Source organism: Amblyomma maculatum, chromosome 4, assembly GCF_055883805.1.
Source record: "Amblyomma maculatum isolate TAMU_Amacu chromosome 4, ASM5588380v1, whole genome shotgun sequence".
Lineage (NCBI taxonomy): Eukaryota > Metazoa > Arthropoda > Arachnida > Ixodida > Ixodidae > Amblyomma > Amblyomma maculatum.
In genome coordinates, this window is record NC_139347.1 from 77,720,954 (window position 1) to 77,741,463 (window position 20,510).

At 46.9% G+C, this 20,510-nt stretch overlaps 1 protein-coding gene across 1 annotated transcript in view; it reads left to right on the top strand.

Annotated features, from left to right (window-relative positions):
- Positions 1 to 20,210, top strand: part of LOC146191483 (uncharacterized) — an 83,609-nt gene extending 63,399 nt beyond the window's left edge. Inside the window, exons 23-27 of the mRNA XM_084600337.1 lie at positions 2,113 to 2,235; positions 12,980 to 13,012; positions 15,503 to 15,535; positions 15,640 to 15,759; positions 20,026 to 20,210. Coding sequence (XP_084456463.1) covers positions 2,113 to 2,235; positions 12,980 to 13,012; positions 15,503 to 15,535; positions 15,640 to 15,759; positions 20,026 to 20,210 — 494 coding nt within the window. The remainder of the gene's footprint in view (positions 1 to 2,112; positions 2,236 to 12,979; positions 13,013 to 15,502; positions 15,536 to 15,639; positions 15,760 to 20,025) is intronic.
- The last annotated feature ends 300 nt before the right edge of the window (positions 20,211 to 20,510 follow it).

Sequence of the window (20,510 nt, forward strand, 5' to 3'; positions counted from 1 at the left end):
GTCCTGTCGCCTCTTTGTCCGTGCTTTATATTTATTTTGTAGTTTTTGGGAAAAAGCGATGAGCTTTCGAAGGTTGCAGTTCCATAGCTTTCAACACATTCCATATGGAAGCGCGCGCGACCCGTGTTCTGCACCGTGCTAGAATCTAGGGTCGTGCCCTTACCTTTCGGTTGGCATGCTTTTCTTTTCTGTTGCCGCAGTAACACTTAGCGTGTAGATGTTGAAACGTTTATTTCCCAAAAAGAAGGAAATTGAGGAGGAGATTTTCCGAAGCAGGTCACGGTATCATCCCTAGTCCTGGATGCAACTGGCTCGTGTTAGCCGGACTGCGTTGTTAATGTGGTTCCACATACGCGTCAAAGAAGTTTCAGTTGTAAGTGGAACTTCCGTTTATACAGCTGGAAGCTCCACTTAAACTGGAGCTCGCTTGTTCCTTCTAATTATCTGGCTGCGACAGGCAGTGCATCCACAATACAATACGCACATTTTAAAATTGACTTGTTCATAGGCAGTGTTATACGACGTTGTGGCCTGTGACGTTTTTAATGCGGTGGAACATTCAGCTTTTAGAGAAAGCTTAAAGAGCCTGATACAATGAACACTTCACTTTTGATGTGGTCCCAATTACGGTTAATGAGCTTCTGCCACACAACAGTCCAACGAGAAATTGGTACCTATCTGTATATATCTTTCTGGGCGACCCTTCAAAGTGTCGTAGCACCTATACTTTTTTTGGAAGCTTTAAGAATAAATTGGGGGCCAACAAGTTATGTATCGCTTTAAAGCGATGTTCTGGACCGGACCGGACCGGACCCAGTCGCGAACTGTCGTTTTAGGATGACACTCTTTATGCCATTTGCCAGAAGTTCACCCTGTGAATCTATCTTCATAACATTAAATTTATGCTAAAAATCTGCAATTATCGGCAACAAGTTCAGTGAAGGTAAATATTCAAAAAAAAAAAAAAACTAATGTCGCAAGTTCTATGTAGTGGAAGTAAGAGGTAGAGTACAGTAGCTTAACTTTTTTTTTTTTTTTGCTGGTCGAATACAATGTCAGGTTGTGTTAAAGGGGGAAGTGCAGGGCAAGCTATTTGCAAAAGATTCGACCACTCAGCATAAGTTCTGATATAACAGATTTAACTAGCTAAAGCTTAGGATGTTATTGTTCGGATTGTAGGTAATGGTGGTTAAGTACTAAAGTAACACAACAATAAAGTCGCACTGAAAAATGGAAGCATGTATAAGACAAGAAGAGGAGGCAGGAGAAGAAGCATAAGAAGCACATTAGAATTAATTTGTTACATAACACGAGATATTTCCGCCTGGCCCCTTTTGTCGCGAAAAAACTTGTAATTCCAAGGAGGTGTAAGCAGCTAGTCAATACTTCAATACTTAGCTGTTTGGCGATCTTGAAAATTGGCACGTTACGCTTTGTATTTAGCTCACTCCCACGACTTTTGCGGCCAATATGCGATGTGAGCAAAAGTTCGTGCTTTGTACCATACTGCCTGTTAGAGATGACAGCTTGAACACTTCGTAATCAAGAAATAGCAAGTTTCTTCTCAATAAAGGTTCTAAAAAACAAACAAAACGAGTACGTCCTCTTTCCTCCTCCCTCCTTCCCCTTCCCAACGAAGTTTTCTGTCGCCATTACCAAAAACAAAAGCAGTATAATATGCTTGTGGGTTGCGACAATGGGTGAGGCAAACTGTAATAAATGCTACTTAATTCCCTAGTCACCAGAGTGCTTCCTAAATACGTTTGCGGACTGCCGATATAGATGCCGTTGGGAAGTTCAGGACAGAACGAAATTAATAATGCCGTGTTTAGAATACTGCGCCACCGATCGCAAAGAAGGGACTTAATGGAGCATTCGCTTGAAAAAATTATGCGCAAGCTAGCCTGCTGAACTGTTTCCCCTTGGAAGTTTAACGCAATCCACGAAATGCCGAAAACACTAATCATTTATCGGTACTCTGCCGACAGCTCTCACCCGAGTAGACAGATGGAATTAACGTCTTTGGCCCGCAAGCGAGTTAACGAGCACACTGATGCACCTTTCCTGCTCTCCCCCTCCTGATTTCCCCACTTCACCTCGTTTCCTGCGCAGAGAAAGCCTGCGAACCGGCCGAGTTCTACGCTACCTGCGGAGACGGCGTGACTTGCATACCGAAGACTTCGGTCTGCGACGGAGTGCTCGATTGTCCCGACAGGTTTGATGAGGCGAACTGCAGTAAGTGCGCAAGGAAGAGCCTGCTGCGGCTGCTTGCTCGACTGGGTATTGCGGTTTGCGAAATGGCCCGTCTGCGATTCACTCGAAACCTTCCGCACACGCTGCAAGACGTAAATGAATTATAGAAAATGACTAATTTGAACCCGCCTTCAATATAGTCTGGTAAGCCGGGTCTGTGGAGAATTTCTGGGCTAATATATATGCTTGCTTGAAGCTGCAAATCGCAATTATTTTTCAAACTGAAAATGAAGAGAGAATTACAGGACGTTAACTCTAGGCAAAAAACAAACAAACATGGGGCTCAGAAATGACATATATCAGTGCCGAATTTTCAGTACGAATACACGGACAGAGCCAAAAGAACAAGGATGAGAGCAAGCTTCAGCATTTTATATAAGCATTATTTTTGTTTACTAAGTACACTAAACACTATACTAAACACTAAATATAAATACAACTAAATACAAAATACAACTAAATACAACTAAATACACAAAAAACACAGCAAGTAAAGAAGCGGCACTGGGCGCTTTTGTATCACCCCTTGGGGAATTCACCTTGGAGAATTGCTCCCCCATAAATGAAACTGAGACAAAAGGAATGCAGTTTAAAGAACAGTGCACAGCGCCGAAACGCAGCGCATCTCTGGCCATTTTATGTCGTCTAAAACCTCCGTCGGTGTTCCTCGATGGGCCCTGCGACATTCGGAAATGCTGCATAAAGATAACGAAGAAATGAGCGTACGGCTTCGATTTTTCTAAAGGCGCTCAGCGAAGAACCCATATAGGTGTGACGGAGAGATGCCATGACATTGCAATTTTATGGGCTTCACTTTCTATTAAAATGATTACATCCCGTAACTTTCGTTTTCTTAAAGTTTGACGTTCTACGTAATGAATGGGATTTTCAAGATGCAGACATCTACAGCACTAATAAATGTTGATGAACAGGTTATGGTAGCCATATGGATGAGAAAGCCGTTCTAATCTGCTGCTGCTCGAGAAAAAAGGGGCTGGCAAAGGCAGTGGTAGAGGTACGTGGACTCAGAATTCGAAGAGTGCAACCGATATAATAGTACCTGCGTGGTGGGAGTACGCAGACTAATGCGTATCGCTGTAGTGATAAATGAGAGAAATTTGGAAGCGAGACAATCCTGGCAGTGCGAAGGCGAGTAAGAAGGTGAGATAAACCTCAAATAAATTTCAGTGATGGTACAGTCACGTCCCATGAATATGAGGAGTGAATGAATCTGGTGGCTGTTTGTACAGCTTGTATGGCATTTGTCAAATATGCTATATAAGGGCTCCAAATGAGCGATGCGTTTTCCAGCTTAGATGTGATGAGTGAAATTTATGCTGCAGTCCAGCGATGTGTGGGGATTACCGCAGGTGACGTCCCTCCTCGCGCCCGTTGCGCCCGTCTCCTCTAAGTCGCGGCAGCTACGAGCAGATGCCCGACGGCAGCAACGCGTGCCGATTATATTGAGGCGAAAGCATTTAATGGCTCATCGTTTTTCGTCCGTCAGCAAAACCTGTCACTCACCCAGTAGCCACGCCGGGCTCTTTTATTATTATTTATAGGAAGGGAAAGGCGCGGTAACTGTCTCACTTGTTTTCTGTGGACACCGCAACCGCGCCGTAAGAGAAGGTAGGAAGGTGGGAGTGAAAGTGGAAAGAGAGAAAGAGGAGCCGTAGTGGAGGGCAACGGAGTAATTTCGACCACCTGGGGATCTCTAACGTGCGCTGACATCGCACAGCACACGGACGCCTCTTCGTTTCGCCTCCATCGAAACACAGCCGCCGATGTCGGGTTCGAACCCGGGTACTCCGGCACAGTAGTCGGGCGTCTTACCACTGCACCACCACCAATTGCTTACAAAGCGGTGCAGGTGTCCGCAGAAGTTGTGACAGATACTGCGCCTTTCATTCCCTGTGAACCAATCAGTTCTTGTCTAGCGTCATATCAACGCGGTTGCCGTGGAGGCCACTGCCGCTGATGTCATGGCGCATCCTAGCAATAACGTGACGTCATGGGAGAAGGCGGCGGTGAGATGACTCGTGGGGAGAAAGCGGTGGCTCGATGGGAAAAAAAAATGCCCACGATTATGTTACTTCCTAATGCGAAATTTGAGCGCAGCTCATCAGCTGTTTCATCTTTTCGATAAATTGAGGCAAAACGAAGAGGCGTCCGTGTGCTGTAGATCCCCAGGGGGTCGAAATTACCGCCGCTGTACGGTTGCTTTCTGCGGATGAAGGATGCGAGCGCTATTGTATCCCCCTCTGGACCGGTCGTCTGGGTGAGCCCGCATACTTGCGGAGCGGGTCGGCGTTTCCGCAACCGGAGAGCACCCTCGCCTCCACTCAGGAAGAGGGGGGGGGGGGTCTCCTCCTTCTGCATGGCGGCGACGGTGTTCTACGCAGCACGTTGTGTTGACTAGCTAGCGACGTCAGTCAGTCGCTGCTAGCGCTGCCTCCGGCGACCCCCCTTTTTTTTCCTCGTGTGCTCCGGTAGCTGCGCGCGCTCCTGCCCCCATCATTCGCCGCTGAGTGTACCCCCCCCCCCTCCTCCTGCGAGGCTCCGGTGGCCAAAGCGCCGGCTCGAACGGGGGGGCTGAAAGGGGGGCGGAACTGGTTACGAGGCCGACGCCGACGCCGCCGCGAAACACAGGAACGGCCGCCAAAGAGCTGCGCTCTAAAAGACCTAGAAAGGTCGTGCGCTTCGAATCCACTTCAGGCGCTTGCACCACACTATAAGGCTTTCGCCTCGCCACACTTTAGTGGTCCAAAGTCCCCCCTCCAATATGATTATCGATGGGTAGATTTAGCGATATCTAAAGCGGCATTGCTTCTATCTAAAGGCGCGGAAGTATCTTGCTTTGGTTATGGGCTTCCCTCTGATGACTTATTCGTCTATTAGCTAGTGTGTAATCAAGCTTCACGCAGGTAGCAAAAATTGTATAGTGCAGGTGGAACATGAGTGCGGTGAAGCGGGGCACTACAGCAATGATTACAAAAGTTGATGCCGATTGCCATGCTCGGTAATAGGAAATTGAGCTTAGCTCTTTACATCGCTGAAAACCTTGCCTCGTCGTGGTCAGAGGTGTGAGCGAAAAGCGGACATCCGTACTGTCAATGGCAGAGTCCGATAGTCTGCGTTATTGATGATGGTGAGTTGAGGCTATTCTTTTTGTAGCGGGCGGATATAGCATACATATACTAGCCGGTTAGATTTAAACAAAAAGAAAAAGAAACCACGACAACAAAGGAGAAAAAGAGAAAAAGGACAGTCACAAAGAAAGGAATATAAAATAGACACTGTCTAGAGTTGCGCGACAATATCATCAGCCCATCACTGCTGACACCATCCCCGTCAACGCTTTGTCAGTCGGCACCACTGAAGCCGGCTTTCTTTGGTTGTCCGCAGCCTTGCTCTTCCGGTTGGGCAGCATCACCTAGTGACTAATCAGAGAAATTCTATGAAACCAGATGAAATCGCAATTAAACGCTCTACTTCTCGATAGTATTGTGGTGCAGTGTGTCAGAGCTGCGTTTCTGAACGAGAAAAGCGGTGATTCGAATTCGATGTTGCTTTTTGTCCTTTTTTTTTTCCTTTTCTTTTTGTGTAGTCTAGCGTAATTTTTTGTGAACGTCTAACAAAATTCGTGCGACAGGCCTTGCTTCTACAACTTGACATATAAAGCCTCTCTTTAACCAAGTTATATGAACGTGCCTACGTAGGCTAGGTGTTGCGTGCATGGCGCAGTATCTAGGAGCACTGCAATGTTGTTGAATCTTATTTCACCTTCTCACCTCAAATGAGCAACCGGAGTTGGTAGCTTTTCCCAACTTTCTGATATCATGTGGTCTCGGTACGTGGCACAAACCACCAAAGAATCGGTGCCCGGCCATTCCAGCTGCTATAGCTACCACCTGCCAGTGCCAAGCACGTTATTGTTTGCTCATAACGTGAACGCGTGATATTTTAGTACCACACCTGCAATACTCTAGAGTTAGAACGATAGGAATGACACATCACCTGCGGCAACAAGGGAGAGCACGCCGGCGGGTCTTTTATATACGTGAGTTACCGGCCCCGTTGTCACCGGTTAATAATTAGGGGGATTATTAACGATGCGCCCTTAACGGTGCGCACACTCCTAGACACCCTTAGAGTGAGTGGGGGTAGCTGTTCCGGTCGCAAAGGAGATGCCCTCGACCTGCGTGGCAATCTCAGCTGGAATTCAACTACCTTGTAGTGACAGAAGGGGGTGGCCGTTTGGTGCCCAGCGGTCGCCGGTTCAAGCCAGAGTAAGGTTCGGAGTCAGAAGTAATAAACAAAACACAGTTTATGCACAGAAAGAGACGATACAAAGGAATACACAAGAACACTTGAAATGCACTGACGAGAGGTTCACAGAATACAAACGCTAAGCATGCAACTACAGAGGTATTCAATATAACACAGAGAATTTACAACAGAGATGAAACACGAGAGAGTCACATAAACAAACACCAAATTGTTCACCGGGCACTGTTGTAGTCCGACGCCTCGAGAGTCACGATGTGGCCGCCATGCAAGACGAGCGCCGCTCCCTCGCAGGTCCGTGGGCTTGCCAGCAGCGGGTGATCCCCGGGAGTCCAGCCGAAGCACTGGCGAACACGTCGCAATCACTGGCTGACTGACCGACTACACAAGCGGCGCGGTCTCTTTAAATAGGGCGCGCCGCGTCTGTCTGTTAACGCGCGCCAAAGCTAGCGCGCACACACACTTAGCTTCGCTGGTTAGAGCGCTCTCTCTTCTTCCCGTCGAGCCGCGCGTCGTCATTGGCCACGACCTGTACAAAATTCTGGAGATCTCTGGCATATTCCTGTCTGATGAGTCACCGTCATCCCCGGGCAATGGGAAAGAGGGTGACGGCGACGCGTACAAAGCTACGCACTCTCTCGCGCGGGGAAGGAGGCTTTTTCTCGAACTTTGTGGAACAAAATGTGCGCCGATTTCATGACACTGCCCCTCCCTAAAGAATATTGTAGGACAATATTCACAACAACCACGAACATCGCGCGCACATGCATGCGCTCACAAACTACATTGGGCAAATGTCCACGTCACGCACATACATTGCACAAATTTCACAAATTACAACTACAAATTACAATGCGCACATCAGAAGTCTCAGTTTCTCAGGCTCTGATGACAATTTTTTTCACACATCACTACATGATGTTCACAAACATGGCAACACACTGTTGTCGGATACACATAGGAATCAACAACACACAGGTTTTGAAATGCGAAGCGCACAAACCTAAATTACCGAGCGTAATTCCAACCTGCGATCAGTGCGTGACAGGCTTCTGTCTGACAGGCATTCTGCCTTATTTATTATTTATTTATTTATCACATACTGCGGACCAAACATGGTCCAAGCAGTATGTGATAAATGGTTCGCTCTAGGCTCTCGCATTTGGGGTGTTTCCATGTTCCCAGGTTGGGCTACTGCAAATTCCTTAAGGCATGACGGATAGTCACCTTGTAAATCACACAACCAATGTGTGCCAATAAATGCCCCTACAACCAGTAGCGCCGATGGATACACGGGAACCTGTGCCAACGCGCGCAGACAGACAAAAAGAATCACTGTAATAGTGTTCTTTCCTAGGCACCGGTATTCCTTCCACTGAAGGTGAAATATTCCATGTAATGCCCCCATAAGCAGGAAAAACACTTGGGCTACCTGCATCAACGAAGGCCTAGGCATTCCTGACTTAATTTCCTGAGTCGTCTCTTTTCGGTTTCCTCCTGAGGTGCTTCCGTTTGTTTATTCTTTTCTCGGGGCTTTTCCTCCGGCTTCTCATGGCCTTGCTTGCCTCGCCTTGCCTTTTTCTTTTTAGATTCACTGCAGCGTACAAGCGCGGAACTTTGACCAGGATCCTCGGGAAATGTTGCGCCCTTGATATTGCCCAACACCAAATCATAGATAGGGCGTTTGCACTTCAAATTTTGCCTCAGGTAGCAACTGAATTGAGCCGTCAATCAGCCTCACAGGGCATTTCTCACCAGTCAGATCATTCTCATGAATCAAACTTCGTTTAACGATTACGGCACTGCTACCTGTATCTGGTAGCACAGAAACTAATTTTCCTCCTATCTTTCCCCTCGAAACCGGCATCCGATTCATCGCAGCTCCAGGTTGCGCATATATTACGGCGTTCACCACCCGGAGTTTCTTGTCCTTCTTCCGATTAACAACTCTCTCTGCTTCCTCCACCTCTAGGCCGTGCACCACGCGGACTTTCTTGCCGTTCTTCAGCTCAACAAAGCCATCGGCATCTTCTTCCTCCAGGCGACATTCCGACTCTGTCAGAGCCCTCGCGCAGGCCGCCTGCGGAGCTGCCTTGTCAGCGTCGGGACACGACATTGCTTTGTGGCCCTTCTGTCCGCATTTCCAACACGCGGGTGGATTGTTGGTTGCGAGTTCGCGGCAGATAGGTGCATAATGGCCTAGTTGTCCGCAGAGATAGCACCTCGGGGGTGACTTTACGCTAGGTTGTGTCTGCCGGAATTCGGGCTTTCGAGGTGTTTCAGAATTTACAATCTTGCTCAAATTTTCGCCTCCCTGGGCTTCCAAATATTGGTCTGCGAGATCCATCATTTCGTCTAATGTATGAGCTTTTCTTTCTTTTAAATAAAGTGACAGACCAGGGTGACACTGCCCGGGAATTGTTCCTTAATTAGGAGCTCGCGAAGTGCGCCATACTCTGTTAATTTTTGAGAGTTAGTCCAGCGGTCAAAATAATGACTTAATCGCGCAATATACTGTGTTGCCGTTTCACCGTCCATAGGTTTTCCAGTCCTGAACTTCTCACGAAACCCATCCGTCGTAAATCTAAACCTTTTAGGTTGGTTGGTTTGGTTTGTGGGGTTGACTTAATCGCGCAATATACTGTGTTGCCGTTTCACCGTCCATAGGTTTTCCAGTCCTGAACTTCTCACGAAACCCATCCGTCGTAAATCTAAACCTTTTAAGTTGGTTGGTTTGGTTTGTGGGGTTTAACGCCCCAAAGCAACTCAGGCTATGAGAGACGCCGTAGTGGAGGACTCCGGAAATTACGACCACCTGGGGTTCTTTAACGTGCACTGACATCGCACAGCACACGGGCGCCTTGCCTTTCGCCTCCATCGAAAAGCGGCCGCCGAGGCCGGGATTCGATCCCGCATCCTTGGGAACAGTAGTCGAGCGCCGTAACCACTGCGCCACCCCGGCGGGGCTAAACCTTTTAAGTAATGCAGCCTTCACTTTGTTATAGCTGCCTGCATCCTCAGGAGGAAGTCTTCCAAATACACTTATTGCTTCGCCGCTAAGGCAAGTGCTCAATATTGTAGCACATTCACTGTCTGTCCAATTTGCATTTATGGTGATCCTTTCGAAGCGCAAGAGGAACGCGTCGAGATCGTCTCTTCTCTCGTCGTACTTCGGGATCAATTTACTTGCGTCTATCCGCAAGCTGCTATGTCCTTTACTGGGGCTATGCACTTAAGCAAAACCGTTGTTACCTGAGTTTTGGAGCTGGAGTTTCATAGTAAGTAATTCCATTTTCCGCTGAAATTACTCTTCTCGCTCCTTTCGAGTCCTCTCTCTTTCTTCTTTTTCCCTCTCTCTTTCCTCTTTTTCTCTCAGGCTAACCCATTTGCGCAGTTCGGCACCGGACAACCCCAGCTGGGTGCCAGCCTCAATCAACTCTTTCAGATTCATATCTGAAGCGCGAACCGTCTGGGTGTAACCTAAAGACTGCTTAGCGAACCTCGCCTAAACGCTTCCGCGCGGCACAACCTCTCGCTATCGCTCTGCTGCTACACAGTTTACGACCTCTTCGTAAACTCTTCCAACTCGTTCACCGTCCTCTGGACTTGAGTGCACCAAACGTCCTGTCGCGGACGCCCTTAGAGTGAGGGGGGGGGGGGTAGCTGTTCCGGTCGAAAGGAGATGTCCTCGACCTGCGTGGCAATCTCAGCCGGAATTCAACTACCTTGTAGTGACAGAAGGGGGGTGGCCGTTTGGTGCCCAGCGGTCGCCGGTTCAAGCCAGAGTAAGGTTCGGAGTCAGAAGTAATAAACAAAACACAGTTTATGCACAGCAAAAGACGATACAAAGGAATACACAAGAACACTTGAAATACACAGACGAGAGGTTCACAGAATACAAACGCTAAGCATGCAACTACAGAGGTATTCAATATAACACAGAGGATTTACAACAGAGATGAAACACGAGAGAGTCACATAAACAAACACCAAATTGTTCACCGGACACTGTTGTAGTCCGACGCCTCGAGAGTCACGATGTGGCCGCCATGCAAGACGAGCGCCGCTCCTTCGTAGGTCCGTGGCCTTGCCAGCAGCGGGTGATCCCCCGGGAGTCCAGCCGAAGCACTGGCGAACACGTCGCAATCACTGGCTGACTGACTGACTACACAAGCGGCGCAGTCTCTTTAAATAGGGCGCGCCGCGTCTGTCTGTTAACGCGCGCCAAAGCTAGTGCGGACACACACTTAGGTTCGCTGGCTAGAGCGCTCTCTCTTCTTCCCGTCGAGCCGCGCGTCGTCATTGGCCACGACCTGTACAAAATTCTGGAGATCTCTGGCATATTCCTGTCTGATGAGTCACCGTCATCCCCGGGCAATGGGAAAGAGGGTGACGGCGACGCGTACAAAGCTACGCGCTCTCTCGCGTGGGGAAGGAGGCTTTTTCTCGAACTTTGTGGAACCGTCCATGCGGCGCCGCGGGGGCCTCGCGCTGCGCCGGCTTGAGAAAAATGTGCGCCGATTTCGTGACACCCGTGTATACCTGCAGCGCATGCAAGTGTGAAGGTGAACGTAACAGACGCCGTCCCACATAGCAAAGTATCCTGTCGCGGTATCAGTGCGGCTCTGTAAACTGAAGTCCTGGCACTGTGTGACCTCGCACGATCACAGAAAAGCTGTGGCCTACTGAAGAGTATCAAAACTGTAGGATGGTAGCAGTTTGTGAGGTTAACACCCCAAGTCAGCTGGTAGAATGCGGACGGAACCGTATTGGAGGGCAGTGGATTAACAGACATTTGTTAGAGCACTCGTTTTGCTTAGTAGGTTAACTACGGCCGTAAATGAAGACAGCGACGGCTAGTAAAGCACAGAAAAAGTGGGAATGACAACTGGTTATGATATTACTTTATTATTGCGTGAGCCAAGGGTGACGAAGGAACGATTAAGATAGGGCGGAGGTGGTGAAGGGAGGCTGTTCCTGGCCCTACGGGGCTGGACGTAGATCAATGCCGCTTGCGGTGGGGGCTAGCCAGCCACAAAATTTTTATCTGTTGTAGGCCGTCATTGCACCCCCCACAGCTTCGGTGGTGGACAACGGCTGTTGCGGCGCGCGTCTTTCTCTCCCTCTTCTTTTTCGTTCCTTCTCTACTTTCTCTCTTCTGTCCGCACGAGGCAGTGAAGGTGGCTCAGCTACAGAACAAGTAGCAGGCCCGTGCACTTTGTTTCGTTCTTCCTACAGCCATAACAAGAACAACGATTAAGATGTGGAGCTTTAGGCGCTCGGACATCGAGTAGTGGTCGTGGGACTAAGATTAAGGCTGTACAGGAATTTATATCCTACCCGCCCTTCATATAAAGAGACTTCATGTCCCCGCATCCTCCAAATTTAGAATAAAGGGGTCATTGGGCATCACCAAGTTGTTAGCTGGACACCTTTGGGCTCTTGGCTCCAGCATGGGGAAAGCAGCAGCGGAACTGTTTTGGAACTAGCAGCGGAACTAGCACCAAAGTGAGTGAAACAGTGTGGAAACGAAAAAGCAAAAAAAAAAAAAAGAAAGCAAAAAAGCAAAAATGCGCGAGCAGCAAACGTACACTGCGGAAGCAAGCCTAGCGATCCGAGCAAGTGCAGTATGAAGACGCGAAAAAGCGAAGCGCATACATGTTGCAGATTCTTTCGAAGGTAGCCTCTATATTGTTCAATTCGTACACCAGGCTCTTGTTGATTCAGGCAAAAAAAACAAAAATGGATTGATCGGAACAGCGCGAAATAACCCTTCTATTAAGCATGAGCGCGTGCACTGAACACGTTTATTTTATAATGGCGTTACAGCGCGAGCGGAAAGCAGCACGCGCGCGCGCGAAACAAGTTTTAGGTTCAGACAGAACAGACCCACACATGTCAGCAGGAGAGCTAGTCGGCCTGCATGGTCAGTTAGGTGCAGCCGCTAGGAGAGAATGCTGTTCACTGGCGTCCGCAGCGCCAAGCAGCGGTGCCATTTCTGACTAGCATAAATAATTTCAGTACATGTCGAAAACCCCACTTTAAAAGAGTTCACTCCTGGGACTGCAATCAATGATTCCGCATTCAAACACGTAAAAAGTGTTAAGTGTCTCTGATATTTCCTTCTCGCCTCCATAAAGACGCAGTTTCGGGCTTTTTTAATGCATAAAATATCGATTTCCGTTGTCACAAATATTTACAAAGTAAAATAAACCCGGTGTTAACATTCTTTATCACTAATTTTACTTGCGTGATTTGCTTGTACTGCACTTATTCTTGTGCACTCATCAAGCACTCGGCATGCAATTCCCATTGGGCAGTCAAGCCCCGAATATTGTCAAGTTTTATCTTTCTGCGGGATTTTTTCTGCTCTAATAAGTGAATTACGTTTGTACCATAACATAACTAACGTACAATTAATTTGGTCTTCATTTTTCAGCAAATGGCAGCACACCCAAAATGAATGCTTTGAGTGAGTACATCTAAGTCAACTTTTTATTTCTTAGGTTACATAAAGCTTGAGGTGGAGCGTAAGCTGAGGAAGAGGAGGGCAGATGCACTACATATATAAAGGCAAAAAAAAAATGCAGTAACCAAGAGGTTCTGACCACTTGAATAGCAAGTAGACTCTCTTTTTCCAGACAGTGAGCTGCCTTCTCCCAGCAACGTGCATTGCTTTCACTCGCCTGTCCTGCAGCCCATTCTTCTTTTCCGCTGAATATCCAACGAATTCACAATTTCCATTCGTATTCATTCAAGAAATGTTGCCATCTTCTTCTATGCCTGTTTTTTTTTTCCTATGGACACAATGCTATTCTAGTGGGAAATATTTATCATCTATTATTTCTTCCAGCCGTTCAGACCAGCTGACGCCTCGAGCTCCGTTGCCGATATCCTTACGTTCGAGTGGCCTATTGTGACATATATAGTTGCTTATATAGGTTAAGTTGTCATATAATAGAACTGTCGCGTATCCATGAATGCATTTCAGAGCCAGCCATGAGAACATTCGAGGGCAAGAAAAAAAATGAACAAGAGGGAGTTTCGACATAAAGAAATAGGAGACAGAATCTGCAGCGAGACGTAAAGAGCCTTTTAGTTCTCGGAACAGGAAGACTGGTAATGCAAGCGAAACAATGCATGCTCAAAACGCCGGCTTTGCGCTTTTCTACGGTCGTCGCTGAAAGCTTTCTGCGCGTCACTGCTGCAATGCTCCATTGCGACTGTTGCTTTCCGTGTGATAAAAGCATGCGGAAGCGCGTCTTTTCAGCGACGCAACACAAAGAGCATTGCGGGAATTATGAGGGAAACTTCAAACGCACCGTTCCTAGTGGAACCGAATTACGATGTCCTCCTTTCAACGCTAATGCTCGCGTATGCGCGTCATAATATCGAGGCTTATGAAAGGAACAGTTTTTCTTGTCTCTGGTGCCCCATTTGTTTATGACGATGCATTACGCTCCTTACAATTCGGTCAAAGATTGAGCACCTACACTGCTAATGACGGTGGAAATGTGTTGAGGAAGTTATGCTCAGCTACTGTTGTTGAGGAGATCTGAGGCAACCTTTCGTCCAAGCTGCTACTTGTTTGTTGCTAGAGTTCTCAGTTTTGTTTCAGTACTGCTTGCTTTTGGTAGCCAAAGAGATGAATCTGTTGTGCCAATTTTGACGCAGCTTGGTGCGTGCTGTTTGTGTAGTAGGCAATATTTAGTGTCACCTTTATTTTTAAACTTCTCTCTTTTTTTAAATTCATTCCTGTCGACAGGCTGGCGATCACCATTTTTCACCATTACTAGCACAGAGGCCTGTCATTGGGGTCATTTTTTTTATTTTTGCTGCTACTGAAAACGGCGAGGCCTGAGATATAGTGTTAACGGATCACAGCAGCTTTCAATGGCCCGTTAAAGCGAGACGCATTTTTCAACATGGCAGGATAATATGTGCACTCAAGGCGGCATAGAACTTTGGCCGTATTTGTTTGAATGCCGTCTTCTTTCTTCAGTAAAATTTCTAATTAAACTGCATTACGGCGTTGCTCACTACTGCGAAGTTTTCACTTGTAGTGAATTCTTGGCAAATGGGCAGGCAAGGGCGCAGAGAAGACACAGAGATGAACGAGCTTCCTTTGGAGTTAAGCAGCTTTTTTTTTATCTAGTATCATCGTATGAACTCTGTAATGGCTTCGCAAACCATAGAGCGCATACGTTCTTAAATATGCATTTCATCAATAACTGGTGCTCACATATTATTACATATTGGCCTGTTGTTTTGACATGATGTAACTTGTCTTACTTTAACCGGAACCAAGCTGGTTGCTGATAATAATGTGTTCAGGGCGCAAAATCGTGCGCGAAGTACAAGCAATAAAACACTGCATATCGTCTTCAGACAGTGGCTTGATCGCTGTGGGTACGCGATCGTTAGCTCTCATCTGGAGGATGAAAAGAGACCAGATACATAAAAAAGCACTAGCAGATACGCCATAAGACACAACTGATGTACCATGCATATCTGGATCATAAAGAAAGATATCAGAGTAGGGGGTTGTGCAGGGAAGAAGATTCATTGCTCTATCGAACGCATTGAAATGAAATTCGAACGATTCAATTCAGATCGAAACAAATGAACGCAGAAATCTGAATAAAGGAGAGAGGAAGTGCAAGCGACGTTTGTTATCGATCCCAAATAGCTGTCATCGCATTTTTGACGCAGTAATTACCCGCGCAAACGTTTATTCTCTCTGAGTGAAAATCCGATTCTTCTCCCGTTTGAACCGCATCGTTCGCGTTTCATTAGTCCCGTGTCATTCTTGTGCTGAATGTATCTGACAGAATTTACGTTCGTTTATTCCGTAAAACATTTTCCTAGAACAGGAAATTGAAAGCCAAATGAGTAACGCGCTGTAAGAAAAAAAAAATATTCTTTGCCGCATAAAAACAAAATGTTCTTTTTTCTTTTTCAGAGGACCTTTCCGTTCCTGAAGAAGATCGACTTAGTAAGATGCCTGTCGCGGTCCGCAGTCACTAAATATGATTGCTGTAATGCTACCAATGTTTCAGTAAGTTATTTTTCTTTTTCACCATTTCTCAACCAATGCAGAATTTCCCGACTGCCCCGTTGACTACTTCAAGTGCAAGACCGGTGGCAATTGCATCATGAACATCCTGGTATGTGACGATGAAGATGACTGCAAGGACGCCTCAGACGAGCAAAATTGCGGTGAGCACTCCTCTACGCGACTGCTTTCTAGAGGCGGTAGTTGTGGCTGTAGGAAGAAAGAAAAGAAAATGCACGGGCCTGCTACTGGCTCTGTAGCTGAGCCACCTCCGCTGCGTCGTGCAGATAGAAGAGAATAGAAATAAAAAAGAAAAGGAAGAGGGAGAGAAAGACGCGCGCCGCAACAACAGCCGTCGTCCACCACCAGCGGTGGCGTGTGCAATGACTGCCTAGAACATTTAAAAATTCGGTGCCAGGCTAGCCCCCGCCGCAAGTGGCGGTGACCCACCTGTACCAGCCCCATCAGGGGAGACCCTTCTTGCTACGGTCTGCAAGAAGAAGGGCGCGCATCTCCTGCGATGAACGCTGCCATATTACCATTCATTACAATTGTTTCCTGTTCTTTTTTCATTTATTAATCCCATACCTGAGATGGGGCCACTAGGAACTGCAGTACATCTAAATAAGTAATTGCGTTAAGAGTTGAGAGCCCATTTCTACAAAAAAAAGCATTATTGGTAGCTTTTTTGTCAAGGTGCCTTCTTAATGTCCTCGAGACACTCCTGGGATTCAAGAGGGGGCACAAGAAAGAGATGTCTGCTGATGCTTTATATTGGTCCTCTTCATCTTGATTTCATGCTGAAAGATGGTGGGTAGCCTTGGAATAGCATAAACAATCCGTGAAATGACAATCGATCACTCATTCATCCCCTTACTGTGTGTTTTATTACATGCGAAAGGGTTGACACGACGAGACACTTTTCTGGAGATCAGTGCAGACTCGACTCGACATAGTTCAATGCAATCGTGTTAAGTATGAAGACAAAAACGGAAGACGACGTCGCAAATTACGGCAACCGGTTAAGCGTCTCAGGGAGGGGTAGCGAATAGTTCATATTGCACGATGTCTTTTTTTTTTGTCGGTAGCACAGGCGACATTGATGGCAACATATACATTCAGCAGAACCAAAGTGAAGAAAACTGAAATTTGTGTAATTGCGCACGGCCGTTGTATTCGTATATGAGCTGGACCATGCAGGCGAGAAAGATAACTGTTTGCTTGCAAATGAGGTGTGCGACAGAAGCGCCCGTACAAAATGTTTAGACATTAAGCTAGCAAAAAATGTTAATGAGAAAAAGAAAAGCTCGCCTAAAAAGAAATTAGATGAAGAATGGATGTGAACAGGGATACCAGACTCAGTCCTTCCTGGATTCTGCTGTGATTTATTGGCTCCACGGGCTGCATTCATTATGTACGGGAATGAAAAGTCACACGCCGTATGGAAGGGACGTACTTAGGAGCGCCTTGCAAAAGAACGAACAATGGGCCATTGGAGCTCTGGGAGCCGAGTATGTATACAGACTGCGCAAACTGCTGGAGCTTTAACACGGAAGATTTCTCGCCAGAATTTTAAGATCTTGCATTCTAATAGGGTGCACTATTAACTCATGCGCGCTGTCTCCTAAATGTTGTGAAAAACCTGCCTTTTTGTTAAGAAACAGTTGAGTTCAATAGTAACGTATATCAAAGGTGAGCGCAACAGTTCTTACTCAGTTTAGAAAAACGGGTGGGGGGGGGGGGGGGGGGGGGGGGGGGGGGGTCGCTTTTGCAGAGCACGCCTTGGGACCAAAATCAGCACACGTCGTGCAGGCTGTGGAGTGTTGGCATGACTACAGCTGGCTTCGAATCATTGCGTGATTGATGGCACGTTTAGAGCCGTTAGGATGCGAGGACAATTCCTAACATGGCGGCAGCTCGGTTAGTCATTGCGCGACTGGTGAACACGTATGAGCAAGCTTGTGAAGTTCCTCGTAACTGCTCTGTGGCATCCTAATGGCTACGAATAAGGTCTGCACGGTAATATTTGGACAAAATGCCATGCCGTAATTTGTTTCCGTCGCTGCGCCTCTAGTGGGTGTAGGTGTTTGGATTCCGCATGCAATATGGTGTCTCTTGTGCGAAATTAAGTTGTTGTGGGCACTGGTATTTACTCCTTGCAAGAAGATTGCAGGAGGGATGTAACTCGGCACTTCCCTGCTACCCCGCTACCCGCTATCCCGCTGTTCTCCTGTGGCAGTTACCATCGTCTGGATTACTCGTGTACTCGCCACACATTGATTTAATTGACGTAATATTGTGGTCAAGATACTCTCGTCCATTTGTAAATCATTTTTATTTCTAGCGCGTTTGTGCGTGATCACCATGCATGCATATCATCATCCACACTCGCTCTCGGAACATACCTTGCTAGCATTATCCACACAATGCAGCGAATAGACGCATAGTAACAGGTCGAGTCAGCAAGCGTGTTTTTGTAGCTTATTTACGTTTCACTTGAAATACACGGAGAGGGATTAGAGCCGCATACTGAAAATGAGGGAAAGGAGCTTTAGCACGTGCCATGCGCTCTCTGCTACTCTTGAGCTGTTGTCCCTGCGTGACAACATGGGTCGAGTAGGACAGCAATACATACATTATTTGCATTGCGCTTGTTCGAGAAAGCTACAGCCAGCAGCTTGACGAACTACTCCAAGAAGCGGAAACAGAGGTGGAGGTGATACATTTTCGAGTACATTTGCATCCCCTCGAAACGCGAGTATTTGTGTAAACCCTCGTTGTGCGCGCATTCAGAGAATCAAATCAGCTTAGACACAGCGTCTCGTATGTGGCCAATCCGTCACAATTTGCCCGTGTTTTAATACACTGTACTGCAAGCATGCAGTTGAGTTTGGAAAGAGTGCCTGAGAGAAAATGACCCTAATGCACAGTAGACAGCGGGGCCAAAAGCAGACACAAAAAGTGATGGCGTTAAAGGCGCATTTCACCGCGGACGACTGCAGGGCTTGTTTACTGGAACGGTTCGTTATGCAGGCCTGTTGATGGGAACATGAAAGATTGCGAAGCAACCATTATCGATGTCACAGAACTGAGGAAACCTTTTTTATGCGCTCTGAAAGCCACAAGTGCCGGGAATGGCTATAAGCTAAACAAACAGGCCGTAACCATTATTCAAAAAGAAAGAACGATTATTTACTCATGGCTCACTGCAATATAAATACCTCAAACAGGATGTCACACAACTTTCCCGATTATCTATTTTATTCTAACAAAAGTTTCGGAATGTGGACCGTCCTTCTTCAGGGTAGAATTCTATCCTGAAAAAGGACGGTCCACCGTCCGAAATGGTTGTTAGAATAAAATAGATAATCGGGAAAGTTGTGTGACATCCTGTTTGAATTTATATTGCTCCTTATTGTCAAACGAGGGGCTAGTTTGTTAAGCCAATATAGTAAGCACCATCACATTAAGCCGTAGGGCAAGATTGATACTTTAATCGCCACTACGCTCTTTTTTTGTTTGAAACGTCTGGAATACAAAAATCACTGCTTGACAATGCGGTCGCGCTCAGAAGAGCAAGGTCAGTAGCACTTGTCATTGTATTCAAGTTTGTTACCTGGGGTATTAGTCACGTATTCTATGTGCACGTAGCGTTTACTACCTAAAGAAAGGAAAGCTAAATTCTTTAAGCATTGCGCCAGTTTTGACTGTTTTTCTCCTGACGTGCCCTGATGTTTCTGTATACCACTCTCCATGTCTGGTTATTAGCAAAGCCACGATCAGAAGCTAGCCCTTCAGAGTCATCTAGTTGGAATCAGGACCAAATCTTAGCGCACTTTCGTAGGCTTTAACTGTCTGACTGTTGGTACCACTGGGAGAAAGCTGAGTATCAAAACCTTCCATAGCTCGCGATTTCTCGTCTAACTAAGGCTTACGCCATGAACTAAAATTAAATGGCCGTACCCGTGCGTACTGAGAAACAACCTCTGCGTTCATAAAGGAGAGTACAAATCATGGGTCATGATATGCAACAACTTATTTTCTAATTTATTCAGTGCAGACTTTATTATTGGAAGCTTTCTGCCGTGGTGTCACGGTTGATGGCCCGCATTGTCATTAGCCGGCTCTGGTGTCAAAGACTGAACTTATCAACCGTATATGAACTGAAAGAAAAAAAAAACACTGTGCAAAATGTGGCCGTACAAAGCGCTATACACATCAGAACTTCATCAAATCTGTATATCCCGAGGAAGAACTTGATTATCTGGGCCACACGTCCTTGGATATAAGAAATGTAGAATACTACGGTCGTGATCATCGGATGGGAACCGTGATATTCTGCCCTAGACCTCAGTTAGCTGGAGCCGCGGTGGGGTCTTCACCGTCCCACGCATCATTTTCTTTATCTCGCTTGTCTCGTCCTGTCGCAGCGAAGCAGTGCCCGCCGACTCACTTCCAGTGTGAGTCAGACAAGAGCTGCATCAAGCGACTGTTCCGCTGCGACGGTGACGTCGACTGCGAGGATGCATCGGACGAAAAGAACTGCACTGGAAGCAGCACCGGGGGTGGAGTTGGCGGAGGCGGGGCAGGCGTGACAGTCGCAGGAGGCCCGTAGAGATGGCGCCGCACCCCTCTGGCCCTGCCACTCCCGAGCTGAACACGGCGCGCCGTAAGTGGCCGAGTCGGACGCGTCAGATTTAGAAATATCCGTTTTCCCGATCTGTGCTTCAATTTTGCGCCTGCACGGTGGTTAGCTACAGATGTGCTGGTCACTAATGAAAAAAGAAAAAGAGAAGAATAAGTCCTCAACTTGTGTACTGTCACCGAATTTAGACTGCTACTAACGCTAGTCACATGCGAAGTAGGGTCGTCACAAAAATTCCGATTTTCCATCCACTAAATGAATGCTGGATGA